The sequence below is a fragment of the Bombina bombina genome, chromosome 7 (assembly GCF_027579735.1).
Source record: "Bombina bombina isolate aBomBom1 chromosome 7, aBomBom1.pri, whole genome shotgun sequence".
Lineage (NCBI taxonomy): Eukaryota > Metazoa > Chordata > Amphibia > Anura > Bombinatoridae > Bombina > Bombina bombina.
In genome coordinates, this window is record NC_069505.1 from 451,672,324 (window position 1) to 451,686,448 (window position 14,125).

At 39.6% G+C, this 14,125-nt stretch overlaps 1 protein-coding gene across 6 annotated transcripts in view; it reads left to right on the plus strand.

Moving 5' to 3' along the window:
• The window catches only part of LOC128666689 (uncharacterized), a 257,961-nt gene extending 246,899 nt beyond the window's left edge, over nt 1–11,062 (plus strand). For all 6 annotated transcript variants that reach the window (XM_053721418.1, XM_053721417.1, XM_053721423.1 and 3 more), the window contains one exon: nt 9,799–11,062. In XM_053721418.1, the coding sequence (XP_053577393.1) occupies nt 9,799–10,022 (224 nt within the window). In that variant the 3' untranslated portion in view covers nt 10,023–11,062. The remainder of the gene's footprint in view (nt 1–9,798) is intronic.
• Nucleotides 11,063–14,125: the final 3,063 nt, after the last annotated feature.

The window sequence follows — 14,125 nt, forward strand, 5'->3', positions numbered from 1 at the left end:
CTCCCTGGAGTCTCAATTTAGTTCTTTCAGTTCTTCAGGGGGTTCCGTTTGAACCCCCTACATTCCGTTGATATAAAGTTATTATCTTGGAAAGTTTTGTTTTTGGTTGCAATTTCTTCTGCAAGAAGAGTTTCAGAGTTATCTGCTCTGCAGTGTTCTCCTCCATATCTGGTGTTCCATGCAGATAAGGTGGTTTTGCGTACTAAACCTGGTTTTCTTCCGAAAGTTGTTTCTAACAAAAATGTTAACCAGGAGATAGTCGTGCCTTCTTTGTGTCCAAATCCAGTTTCAAAGAAGGAACGTTTATTGCACAATTTGGATGTAGTTTGTGCTCTAAAATTCTACTTAGAAGCTACAAAGGATTTCAGACAAACATCTTCTTTGTTTGTTGTTTATTCTGGTAAAAGGAGAGGTCAAAAAGCAACTTCTACCTCTCTCTCTTTTTGGCTTAAAAGCATCATCCGATTGGCTTATGAGACTGCCGGACGGCAGCCTCCTGAAAGAATCACAGCTCACTCCACTAGGGCCGTGGCTTCCACATTGGCCTTCAAGAACGAGGCTTCTGTTGATCAGATATGTAAGGCAGCGACTTGGTCTTCACTGCACACTTTTACCAAATTCTACAAATTTGATACTTTTGCTTCTTCTGAGGCTATTTTTGGGAGAAAGGTTTTGCAAGCCGTGGTGCCTTCCATCTAGGCGACCTGATTTGCTCCCTCCCATCATCCGTGTCCTAAAGCTTTGGTATTGGTTCCCACAAGTAAGGATGACGCCGTGGACCGGACACACCTATGTTGGAGAAAACAGAATTTATGCTTACCTGATAAATTACTTTCTCCAACGGTGTGTCCGGTCCACGGCCCCGCCCTGGTTTTTTAATCAGGTCTGATGAATTATTTTCTCTAACTACAGTCACCACGGTATCATATGATTTCTCCTATGCATATTCCTCCTTTACGTCGGTCGAATGACTGGGAAGGCGGAGCCTAGGGGGGATCATGTGACCCAGCTTTGCTGGGCTCTTTGCCATTTCCTGTTGGGGAAGAGAATATCCCACAAGTAAGGATGACGCCGTGGACCGGACACACCGTTGGAGAAAGTAATTTATCAGGTAAGCATAAATTCTGTTTTTTTTCTATTACATATTGCAAGATGTCACAACCTGACCCTGGATCAGAATCTACTTCTGGAAAGACGCTGCCTGATGTTGGTTCTACCAAAGCTAAGTGCATTTGTTGTAAACTTTTGGTAACTGTTCCTCCGGCTGTAGTTTGTGTTAGTTGTCATGATAAACTTTCTAACGCAGATAATGTCTCCATTAGTAATAATCCATTACCTGTTGTTCATTCAACATCTAATGTTCAGGATGTTCCTGTTAATGTAAGAGAATTTGTTTCTAATTCTATTAGGAATGCTCTGTCTGTTATTCCTCCATCCAGTAAACGTAAAAGGTCTTTTAAACTTCTCATATTTTAGATGAATTTTTTAAATGACCGCCATCATTCTGACTTAATCTATTTCTGATGAGGATCTCTCTGGTTCAGAAGATTCTGCTTCAGATATTGACACTGATAAATCTTCATTTCTTTCATGTAATTAGCAAGAGTCCATGAGCTAGTGACGTATGGGATATACATTCCTACCAGGAGGGGCAAAGTTTCCCAAACCTCAAAATGCCTATAAATACACCCCTCACCACACCCACAATTCAGTTTTACAAACTTTGCCTCCGATGGAGGTGGTGAAGTAAGTTTGTGCTAGATTCTACGTTGATATGCGCTCCGCAGCAAGTGGAGCCCGGTTTTCCCTCTCAGCGTGCAGTGAATGTCAGAGGGATGTGAGGAGAGTATTGCCTATTTGAATGCAGTAATCTCCTTCTACGGGGTCTATTTCATAGGTTCTATGTTATCGGTCGTAGAGATTCATCTCTTACCTCCCTTTTCAGATCGACGATATACTCTTATATATACCATTACCTCTGCTGATTCTCGTTTCAGTACTGGTTTGGCTTTCTACAAACATGTAGATGAGTGTCCTGGGGTAAGTAAATCTTATTTTCTGTGACACTCTAAGCTATGGTTGGGCACTTTGTTTATAAAGTTCTAAATATATGTATTCAAACATTTATTTGCCTTGACTCAGAATGTTCAACATTCCTTATTTTTCAGACAGTCAGTTTCATATTTGGGATAATGCATTTGATTTAAACATTTTTTTCTTACCTTCAAAAATTTGACTCTTTTTTCCCTGTGGGCTGTTAGGCTCGCGGGGGCTGAAAATGCTTCATTTTATTGCGTCATTTTTGGCGCTGACTTTTTTGGCGCAAAAAATCTTTTCCGTTTCCGGCGTCATACGTGTCGCCGGAAGTTGCGTCATTTTTTGACGTTATTTCTTTCATGTAATTAACAAGAGTCCATGAGCTAGTGACGTATGGGATATACATTCCTACCAGGAGGGGCAAAGTTTCCCAAACCTTAAAATGCCTATAAATACACCCCTCACCACACCCACAAATCAGTTTTTACAAACTTTGCCTCCAAGGGAGGTGGTGAAGTAAGTTTGTGCTAGATTCTACGTTGATATGCGCTCCGCAGCAAGTTGGAGCCCGGTTTTCCTCTCAGCGTGCAGTGAATGTCAGAGGGATGTGAAGAGAGTATTGCCTATTGAATGCAGTGATCTCCTTCTAACGGGATCTATTTCATAAGGTTCTCTGTTATCGGTCGTAGAGATTCATCTCTTACCCTCCCTTTTCAGGATTCGACGATATACTCTTATATTTACCATTTCCTCTACTGATTCTCGTTCAGTACTGGTTTGGCTTTCTACAAACATGTAGATGAGTGTCCTGGGGTAAGTAAGTCTTATTTTCTGTGACACTCTAAGCTATGGTTGGGCACTTTATTTATAAAGTTCTAAATATATGTATTCAAACATTTATTTGCCTTGACTCAGAATGTTCAACTTTCCTTATTTCCAGACAGTCAGTTTCATATTTGGGATTATGCTTTAAATTATCATATTTTTTCTTACCTCAAAAATTTGACTTTTTTCCCTGTGGGCTGTTAGGCTCGCAGGGGGCTGAAAATGCTTCATTTTATTGCGTCATTCTTGGCGCGGACTTTTTTTGGCGCAAAAATTCTTTCCGTTTCCGGCGTCATACGTGTCGCCGGAAGTTGCGTCATTTTTTGACGTTATTTTGCGCCAAAAATGTCGGCGTTCCGGATGTGGCGTCATTTTTGGCGCCAAAAGCATTTAGGCGCCAAATAATGTGGGCGTCTTATTTGGCGCCAAAAAATGATGGGCGTCGCTTTTGTCTCCACATTATTTCAGTCTCATTTTTCATTTGCCTTCTGGTTGCTAGAAGCTTGATGTTTGGCATTTTTTTCCCATTCCTGAAACTGTCTTATAAGGAATTTGATCTATTTTGCTTTATATGTTGTTTTTTCTCTTACATATTGCAAGATGTCTCACGTTACATCTGAGCCAGAAGATACTACAGGAAAACCACTGCCTGCTGGATCTACCAAAGCTAAGTGTATCTGCTGTAAACTTTTGGTAGCTATTCCTCCAGCTGTTGTTTGTAATAATTGTCATGACAAACTTGTTTAAAGCAGATAATATTTCCTTTAGTGATGTACCACTTACCTGTTGCAGTTCCCTCAACATCTAAGGTGCAGAATGTTCCTGATAACATAAGAGATTTTGTTTCTGAATCCATAAAGAAGGCTTTGTCTGTTATTTCTCCTTCTAGTAAACGTAAAAAGTCTTTTAAATCTTCTCTCTCTACAGATGAATTTTTAAATGAACACCATCATTCTGATTCTTTGGACTCTTCTGGTTCAGAGGATTCTATCTCAGAGATTGATGCTGATAAATCTTCATATTATTTAAGATGGAATTTATTCGCTCTTTACTTAAAGAAGTACTAATTGCTTTAGAAATAGAGGATTCTAGTCCTCTTGATACTAATTCTATACGTTTGGATAAGGTTTTTAAAGCTCCTGCGGTTATTCCAGAAGTCTTTCCTGTTCCTAATGCTATTTCTGCAGTAATTTCCAAGGAATGGGATAAATTGGGTAATTCATTTACTCCTTCTAAACGTTTTAAGCAATTATATCCTGTTCCGCCTGACAGGTTAGAATTTTGGGACAAAATCCCTAAAGTTGATGGGGCTATTTCTACCCTTGCTAAACGTACTACCATTCCTACGTCAGATGGTACCTCGTTAAGGATCCCTTTAGATAGAAAAATTGAATCTTTTCTAAGAAAAGCTTATCTATGTTCAGGTAATCTTCTTAGACCTGCTATATCATTGGCTGATGTTGCTGCAGCTTCAACTTTTTTGGTTGGAAACTCTAGCGCAACAAGTAACAAATCGTGATTCTCATGATATTATTATTCTTCTCCAGCATGCTAATAATTTCATCTGTGATGACATTTTTGATATTATTAGAGTTGATGTTAGGTTTATGTCTCTGGCTATCTTAGCCAGAAGAGCTTTATGGCTTAAGACCTGGAATGCTGATATGGCTTCTAAATCAACTCTACTTTCCATTTCTTTCCAGGGAAACAAATTATTTGGTTCTCAGTTGGATTCTATTATTTCAACTGTTACTGGTGGGAAAGGAACTTTTTTACCACAGGATAAAAAGTCTAAAGGTAAAAACAGGGCTAACAATCGTTTTCGTTCCTTTCGTTTCAACAAAGAACAAAAGCCTGATCCTTCGTCCTCAGGAGCAGTTTCAGTTTGGAAACCATCTCCAGTCTGGAATAAATCCAAGCCTGCTAGAAAGGCAAAGCCTGCTTCTAAGTTCACATGAAGGTACGGCCCTCATTCCAGTTCAGCTGGTAGGGGGCAGGTTACGTTTTTTCAAAGAAATTTGGATCAATTCTGTTCACAATCTTTGGATTCAGAACATTGTTTCAGAAGGGTACAGAATTGGTTTCAAGATGAGACCTCCTGCAAAGAGATTTTTTCTTTCCCATGTCCACTAAATCCAGTGAAAGCTCAAGCATTTCTGAATTGTGTTTTCAGATCTAGAGTTGGCTGGAGTAATTATGCCAGTTCCAGTTCCGGAACAGGGGATGGGGTTTTATTCAAATCTCTTCATTGTACCAAAGAAGGAGAATTCCTTCAGACCAGTTCTGGATCTAAAATTATTGAATCGTTATGTAAGGATACCAACGTTCAAGATGGTAACTGTAAGGACTATATTGCCTTTTGTTCAGCAAGGGAATTATATGTCCACAATAGATTTACAGGATGGTATATCTGCATATTCCGATTCATCCAGATCTTATCAGTTCCTGAGATTCTCTTTTCTGGACAAGCATTACCAGTTTGTGGCTCTGCCGTTGGCCTAGCTACAGCTCCAAGAATTTTTACAAAGGTTCTCGGTGCCCTTCTGTCTGTAATCAGAGAACAGGGTATTGTGGTATTTCCTTATTTGACGATATCTTGGTACTTGCTCAGTCTTTAATTTAGCAGAATCTCATAACGAATCGACTTGTGTTGTTTCTTCAAGATCATGGTTGGAGGATCAATTTACCAAAAAGTTCATTGATTCCTCAGACAAGGGTAACCTTTCTGGGTTTCCAGATAGATTCAGTGTTGATGACTCTGTCTTTAACAGACAAGAGACGTCTAAAATTGATTTCAGCTTGTCGAAACCTTCAGTCACAATCATTCCCTTCGGTAGCCTTATGCATGGAAATTCTAGGTCTTATGACTGCTGCATCGGACGCGATCCCCTTTGCTCGTTTTCACATGCGACCTCTTCAGCTCTGTATGCTGAATCAATGGTGCAAAGGATTACACAAAGATATCTCAATTAATATCTTTAAAACCGATTGTTCGACACTCTCTAACGTGGTGGACAGATCACCATCGTTTAATTCAGGGGGCTTCTTTTGTGCTTCCGACCTGGACTGTAATTTCAACAGATGCAAGTCTCACAGGTTGGGGAGCTGTGTGGGGATCTCTGACGGCACAAGGAGTTTGGGAATCTCAGGAGGTGAGATTACCGATCAATATTTTGGAACTCCGTGCAATTTTCAGAGCTCTTCAGTTTTGGCCTCTTCTGAAGAGAGAATCGTTCATTTGTTTTCAGACAGACAATGTCACAACTGTGGCATACATCAATCATCAAGGAGGGACTCACAGTCCTCTGGCTATGAAAGAAGTATCTCGAATTTTGGTTTGGCGGAATCCAGCTCCTGTCTAATCTCTGCGGTTCATATCCCAGGTGTAGACAATTGGGAAGCGGATTATCTCAGTCGCCAAAACGTTGCATCCGGGCAGAATGGTCTCTTCACCCAGAGGTATTTCTTCAGATTGTTCAAATGTGGGAACTTCCAGAAATAGATCTGATGGCGTCTCATCTAAACAAGAAACTTCCCAGATATCTGTCCAGATCCCGGGATCCTCAGGCGGAGGCAGTGGATGCATTATCACTTCCTTGGAAGTATCATCCTGCCTATATCTTTCCGCCTCTAGTTCTTCTTCCAAGAGTAATCTCCAAGATTCTGAAGGAATGCTCGTTTGTTCTGCTGGTAGCTCCGGCATGGCCTCACAGGTTTTGGTATGCGGATCTTGTCCGGATGGCCTCTTGCCAACCGTGGACTCTTCCGTTAAGACCAGACCTTCTGTCACAAGGTCCTTTTTTCCATCAGGATCTGAAATCCTTAAATTTAAAGGTATGGAGATTGAACGCTTGATTCTTGGTCAAAGAGGTTTTCTCTGACTCTGTGATTAATACTATGTTACAGGCTCGTAAATCTGTATCTAGAGAGATATAATATAGAGTCTGGAAGACTTATATTTCTTGGTGTCTTTCTCATCATTTTTCTTGGCATTCTTTTAGAATACCGAGAATTTACAGTTTCTTCAGGATGGTTTAGATAAGGGTTTGTCTGCAAGTTCCTTGAAGGGACAAATCTCTGCTCTTTCTGTTCTTTTTCACAGAAGATTGCTATTCTTCCTGATATTCATTGTTTTGTACAAGCTTTGGTTCGTATAAAAACCTGTCATTAAGTCAATTTCTCCTCCTTGGAGTTTGAATTTGGTTCTGGGAGCTCTTCAAGCTCCTCCCTTTGAACCTATGCATTCATTGGACATTAATTACTTTCTTGGAAAGTTTTGTTCCTTTTGGCCATCTCTTCTGCCAGAAGAGTTTTCTGAATTATCTGCTCTTTCTTGTGAGTCTCCTTTTCTGATTTTTTCATCAGGATAAGGCGGTGGTGTTGCGAACTTCTTTTGAATTTTTACCTAAAGTTGTGAATTCCAACAACATTAGTAGAGAAATTGTGGTTCCTTCATTATGTCCTAATCCTAATAATTCTAAGGAGAAATCATTGCATTCTTTTGGATGTTGTTAGAGCTTTGAAATATTATGTTGAAGCTACTAAGTCTTTCCGAAAGACTTCTAGTCTATTTGTTATCTTTTCCGGTTCTAGAAAAGGCCAGAAAGCTTCTGCCATTTCTTTGGCATCTTGGTTGAAATCTTTAATTCATCTTGCCTATGTTGAGTCGGGTAAAACTCCGCCTCAGAGGATTACAGCTCATTCTACCAGGTCAGTTTCTACTTCCTGGGCGTTTAGGAATGAAGCTTCGGTTGATCAGATTTGCAAAGCAGCAACTTGGTCCTCTTTGCATACTTTTACTAAATTCTACCATTTTGATGTATTTTCTTCTTCTGAAGCAGTTTTTGGTAGAAAGTACTTCAGGCAGCGGTTTCAGTCTGAATCTTCTGCTTATGTTTTTCATTAAACTTTATTTTGGGTGTGGATTATTTTCAGCAGGAATTGGCTGTCTTTATTTTATCCCTCCCTCTCTAGTGACCTCTTGTGTGGAAAGATCCACATCTTGGGTATACATTATCCCATACGTCACTAGCTCATGGACTCTTGCTAATTACATGAAAGAAAACATAATTTATGTAAGAACTTACCTGATAAATTCATTTCTTTCATATTAGCAAGAGTCCATGAGGCCCGCCCTTTTTTTGTGGTGGTTATGATTTTTGTATAAAGCACAATTATTCCAATTCCTTATTTTATATGCTTTCGCACTTTTTTATCACCCCACTTCTTGGCTATTCGTTAAACTGAATTGTGGGTGTGGTGAGGGGTGTATTTATAGGCATTTTGAGGTTTGGGAAACTTTGCCCCTCCTGGTAGGAATGTATATCCCATACGTCACTAGCTCATGGACTCTTGCTAATATGAAAGAAATGAATTTATCAGGTAAGTTCTTACATAAATTATGTTTTATCAGTGGCAATATTTAAGTCACTTAGTTTAACCAAAAAGTTGCTTGTGTCCTTTATATAAGAGCTAGATAGTTCTACAAAAGGTCTTAAAATATGATCTAGATAGATTGAAATGTTGGAACATACAGAATTCATACTAGAGATAATAGGGCGACCCGGGGGGGGGGGCTGTAAATTTTTGTGAACCTTAGGTAAGGTGTATAATACAGGTGTTTGTGCATATTCACGAGAGAGAAACATAATTTCCTTTTTACCAATGATACCATTCTTAAAGGCATACAAAACCGTATTATTCATCTCCTTTTCAATGTTAAAAATAGGATTATATGGTAGACATTGGTAAAACCTCACCATCTGATAACTGTGACTTAATCTCTTTCACATAATAATCTTTGTCAAAAAGAACTGTTGCTCCACCCTTGTTTGCAGATTTTAAAACAACATTTTTATTTGTTTGTAAAGCTTTTAAAGCTTTTATAGACCCATTATCTAAGAGACACCCATTATGACCATACAAGTCTACATGTTTGTTTGTCTTTATCTTTTTTTTTGTATTTTATTCTGTAGGTTTTTAACATCATCAATAGCAAATTTTGAAAAAATATCAATACTATGATCAAATATATGCCATCAAATTATGATCATAGTATTGACAATCGTGTGCTGTCAGACAGAGCAGGAGCAAGCTGCACTTATTGTAATGGCGCGGTCGGGCTGTGACTATACAGCTGGCCCGATGCGCTGTGTAATAAAAACAGACCCGCTCAGAAGAGCACAGAGAGCGGGACTGAGAAACTGTCATATTTATAAAAAATTCAAAGGGAATATTACGTTTTATAACGATAACACTAATATAATGTTATATAATTCTGCACTATGTGCAGAATTATATAACATTATATTTTAGGTTTACTGTCCCTTTAATGTCTAGTCAACTGCCCTTAAAGGGCCATTATACACTCATTTTTTCTTTGCATAAATGTTTTGTAGATGATCTATTTATAAAGCCCATAAAGTTTTTTTTTTTTTTAATGTATAATTTTGCTTATTTTTAAATAACATTGCTCTGATTTTCAGACTCCTAACCAAGCCCCAAAGTTTTATTTGAATACCGTCGGCTACCTTCTCCAGCTTGCTCCTGTTTGTGTCAAGGGTCTTTTCATATGCAAAAGAAGGGGGAGGGGGGGAATGTCTTATTTCCCACTTGCAGTGGGCTTTCATCTGCCTTTTCAACAGAGCTAAACTGAAAGCTTCTAAGTACGTTTTTTAAACCATTTTTATACTGGATTTTTATATCGTATCTGTGCATCTTATTCTTTATAGTAGTGTCTATTACATGCAGTTATATGAAAATGAGTGTATACTGTCCCTTTAAGCCTTAGCATGGAGCTGGGGAAATGTGTAGGGGTTATAGCCTGACCCTTACTCTTGTGGTAGACACTCATTCAAAACAGTTACAATGCCCTCAAAATATAATAATGATATCATTAATGTCTAACATTAATCCCATTATATTTCTTATCAACAGGTGAAATTACAAACTACAGTAATCCTAGTGATAGTGAACATACAGATGCTTGTTTCAATCTTCAAATCAAAGAAGCCACATGGGAAAAATTGTGTTCTGAATATGGGGAATGTGTTACCAGGAAATCAAATATTTCAGGACATCAGAAATCTCATACAAGAGATGAGAACCATTTTCGTGTTCTGAATGTGGGAAATGTTTTAATCGGAAATCATATGTTATAAGACATCAGAAAACTCATACAGGAGAGAAAGCATTTTTATGTTCTAATTGTGGAAATGTTTTGCTGAGAAAGCAAATCTTATTAAGCATGAGAAAATTCATACAGGAGAGAAAGCATTTTCATGTCCCCAAATGTGGGAAATGTTTTACTGAGAAATCAACTCTTACTAAGCATCAGAAAATTCATACAGGAGAGAGAGAGTTTTTATGTTCTGATTGTGGGAAATGTTTTGCTCAGAAACCACACCTTATTGCACATCAGACAATTCATACAGGAGAGAAAATATTTTCATGTTATGATTGTGGGAAATGTTTTGCTCGGAAATCAGTTCTTGATAATCATCTGAAAATTCATTCAGGAGAGAAAGCTTTTTCATGTTCTGAATGTAGGAAAAGTTTTTCTCGGAAATCAGTTCTAGTTAATCATCAGAAAATTCATAAAAAAGAGAGAGAATTTTTATGTTCTGAATGTGGGGAAAGTTTTGCTCAGAAATCAATTCTTATTAAACATAAAAAAATTCATACAGAAGAGAAAGCATGTGACTGAGCATCCCTACATAGGTTTGAACAGCCAAGTGATCACCTGGTGTAAATAAAATGTGCTTAGTATGGTAGAGTATGGTAAAGAGCCACTACGTGCAGATCATAGTTATATAAATATACCCAAAGGCTCATATACGGTATATATTTTTTAAACATTTTTAGATACTGTTAAGTGTATTATAGTCAGGGTATCACTGAGGTTACAGTGTTTGCCTAGCTGGAATTTAAATTGACCTGGTGTTTAGGTGGACAGGGCAAGTCCTACTTTAATATCAAAAGTGCAAGAGGCTTCCAAAAGCCCTCTTTTCTGGTTAAGATCACCCCCTAGCTGAATAAATGTATATTATATAGTTTTTATTTTGATTTCCAATGCTAAAAAACTGAATTATTCTCTATTTCTGTTTATTTTAGTAAGGTTACTTAGTGCAATTATAGATCCATAAATGTTTTGACTATATTTGTTTATCTAAATTGTAATAAAAAAAAAAAAAAATTCTCACTTTTAGTTATATTTTTCTCATGTCATGATATTTACAAATAATAACAGTATAATTTGAATCTGCTGGGTCTGTTTGCCAAAAAAAATGCAAATATATAATTTCTTTCCAATGGCATGGAGAGTCCATGATTCCATTCAATTATTAGTGGGAATTTAACTCCTGGCCACCAGGAGGAGGCAAAGTCATCCCAGCAAAGCTTAAGTATCCCTCCCACTTCCCATACTATCCAGTCATTCTTTACCTTCGTAACAAGAGGAAGCGAAGAGTGTGCTCTGAAGAATAATTTAACTAAGTCCTTTATGGGGTAGCTTCCCTTCAAGTAGGACTGGGGTAATGCTGCCTCCATGCAATTGTCTTAAGTAAGCCTTTTGGTGGCTTTTAGCTGTTAGAGGTCGCAGGGAAGCTTCTCTGTTCTCCAACAATTTATGCTAACCCCCACCCGGCAACCAGGGTTAGTTACTTTATTTTCCCTTCTATTCAGGTCCCTGTCAGAAGTCTGGATGGATCTGTCAGGCCGTGTGTGCCCACAGCTGAGGCTTCAAGATAAGTGCTCTTTTCCTTCACAGGTTGGAAGGCTCAAGGCACAGTGAGAGCTCAATCTCTCTTTTTTACTTTATGAAGACTGGGGACTTGCTATTATTTATTTCCTAGCTTGGAAATCATATAGTTGAGCATATCAGGGGCACTGCTGTTAGGTGGAATAAGGGACTTGAGGCTGTCACTGAAGGATCCTTATATAGGATCGTTTTTTTATTATCAGGGCACCTTTACAGAAGAACACCAAACAAGAGAGTAGGAATAAGGGTCCTGATAATACTTAGTAAGACTAAGCCAAGATTAAGGTTGATTTTATTCAAAGAGCTGTGTATATGACTCGCCACTTTTAATTTCACTTTCCTTGCCTCCATATCCCTATTCACTGGAATCATTCCCAATGTTTGCGGTTTGCCTTTCTAGACAAACACTTTCAATTTGTAGCCCTTCCTTTTTGGCCTGGCTACAGCTCCCAGAATCTTTACAAAGGTGCTGGAAGCTCTTTTAGTGGGGGCCGGGTCTTAGGGAATCGCTGTGGCCCCCGTACCTGGACGATATCTTGGTTCAAGCTCCATCTTTTCATTTGGCAAAATCTCACACAGACTTTCTGTTGTCCCTTCTTCAATCTCACGGGTGGAAGGTGAATCTGGTCGCAAGTTCCCTGGTTCCAGATACCAGGGTCTGCTTTTTTGGGACGATCATACACTCGTTCTCTATGAAGATCTTCCTAACAGATGTGAGACAGTCCAAACTTCTATCTGCTTGTCTTTCCCTCTAGTCCTCTGCCCCTCAGTAACCTAGTGCATGGAGGTAACTGGTCTTATGTTGGCCTCCATGGATATTATTCCTTTTGCTTGCTTCTATCTGAGACCTCTCCAACTATGTATGCTCAAACAATGTAATGGAGATCATTCAGACCTGTCTCAACGGATTGTCCTAGACATCCACACAAGAGAATATCTCTCTTGGTAGCTCTGTCAGGATCGTCTGGCTCAAATCAAGTGCTTTTTGAGACCATCTTGAGAGATTGTGACTACGGATGCCTCCCTTTCTGGCTGGGGAGCAGTTTGCGGTCCATTGAGAGCTCAGGGATCTTGGCTTCCGAAGAAATCTGTTCTCCCAAAAAAATATTCTAGAGTTGGGGCGGAGCCTGGCTGCAGCTAAGATGGCTGTGTAATTCCAGTGCTCTGTGAAGAAGGGCCCTAAAATCAACGACCTGGAGCTGTTACACTGAGCCATATTGAAATTTTTCAATGCCTAATAAGACATAATATCAGGAGGAATCAATTGATCACAATATCTCCTGTGTCGCACTTGTTTGCAGCTACAAAGAACCTCTCATAATCCTAAGGGACGCCATGCGCCCGTACTGAACTGCACTCGACTGTTTGGGAGACATCCGCTTAATAACCGGTAACTACAATGCAACCGGAGCAACCCCTTAAGTCCTCTCCTACACCTCAAAGCTACCCGGACCCTGCGGCCAGATCCACAAGTTTAATGCATAGCGCTATCGGGCGCTTCCCTACTGGAGGCCTCAGGAGTGTAATGGAGCCGCCGCCTAATGACCGGTGACTACACCGCAACCGGAGCAACCCCTTAAGACCTCTCCTATACCTCAAAGCTACCCGGACCCTGTGGCCGGATCTACGAGCCTAATACACAGCGCTATCGGGCGCTTTCCTACTGGAGGCCTCAGGAGTGTAGCGGAGACGCCGACAGCATTGATCGGTAGGTTAAGGTAAAAACCTATATCACCTTACACTCACCTACAGTTGTTAGCCTTCATTGGTAACAGGCAGAAAAACCCGGTATTCCACTATCAGACATACGCACCCAGTAAGAATAGTGAGGAGGTGGTAGAAGGAAAGAGTTAAGGCGCCAAACTGTCCAGCATAATAGCGGCCTACTAGAAAAACTACTCCATTACTGCTGCACACGAACTGTGAGATAAGGGGAACAGTTACTACTCATAACATTCAGAGCATGGTACATTTGCAGGACTGTTCTTTCTGACACGCAGCCCTCTGCTCACATCTGCCTTTTCTGCCCCCTTGCCTCTATCTCTATACATAATATACGTGATAACTGCCTAACACGCTTAAAGTCACAAAAGGAATATGCTACTTAAAGAACTGTAGGCATAACAATTTACTCTCCAAGTGCTAAGGGACCGCTTAGAAACAGAAACAGTTAGGTGGTTCTATATCACTGAAAAGAGATTGTTGAGCCCTGATTTCTCTCATACTACACCTAATGTTAAAGCACTCTTGTGACATGCAACACGCATAAAGCACTTCATAAAAGTAGTGTATCAAATATTTAAAGGGACGCTGAACACGCATTGAAGAGAACAAAATTCACGCTTTTATTTGCCTCCCATACCTAACAAGTTGATTATACCTTTAACCCCTGTGAAGTTACACAGCCCACTACCCCTCACCCCTCACTCCACAGTGATGGCGACTAAAAGACTGACCAAACCTGAGAAAGCCTTGAAACATACATCCACAAAATCGCATACTGTA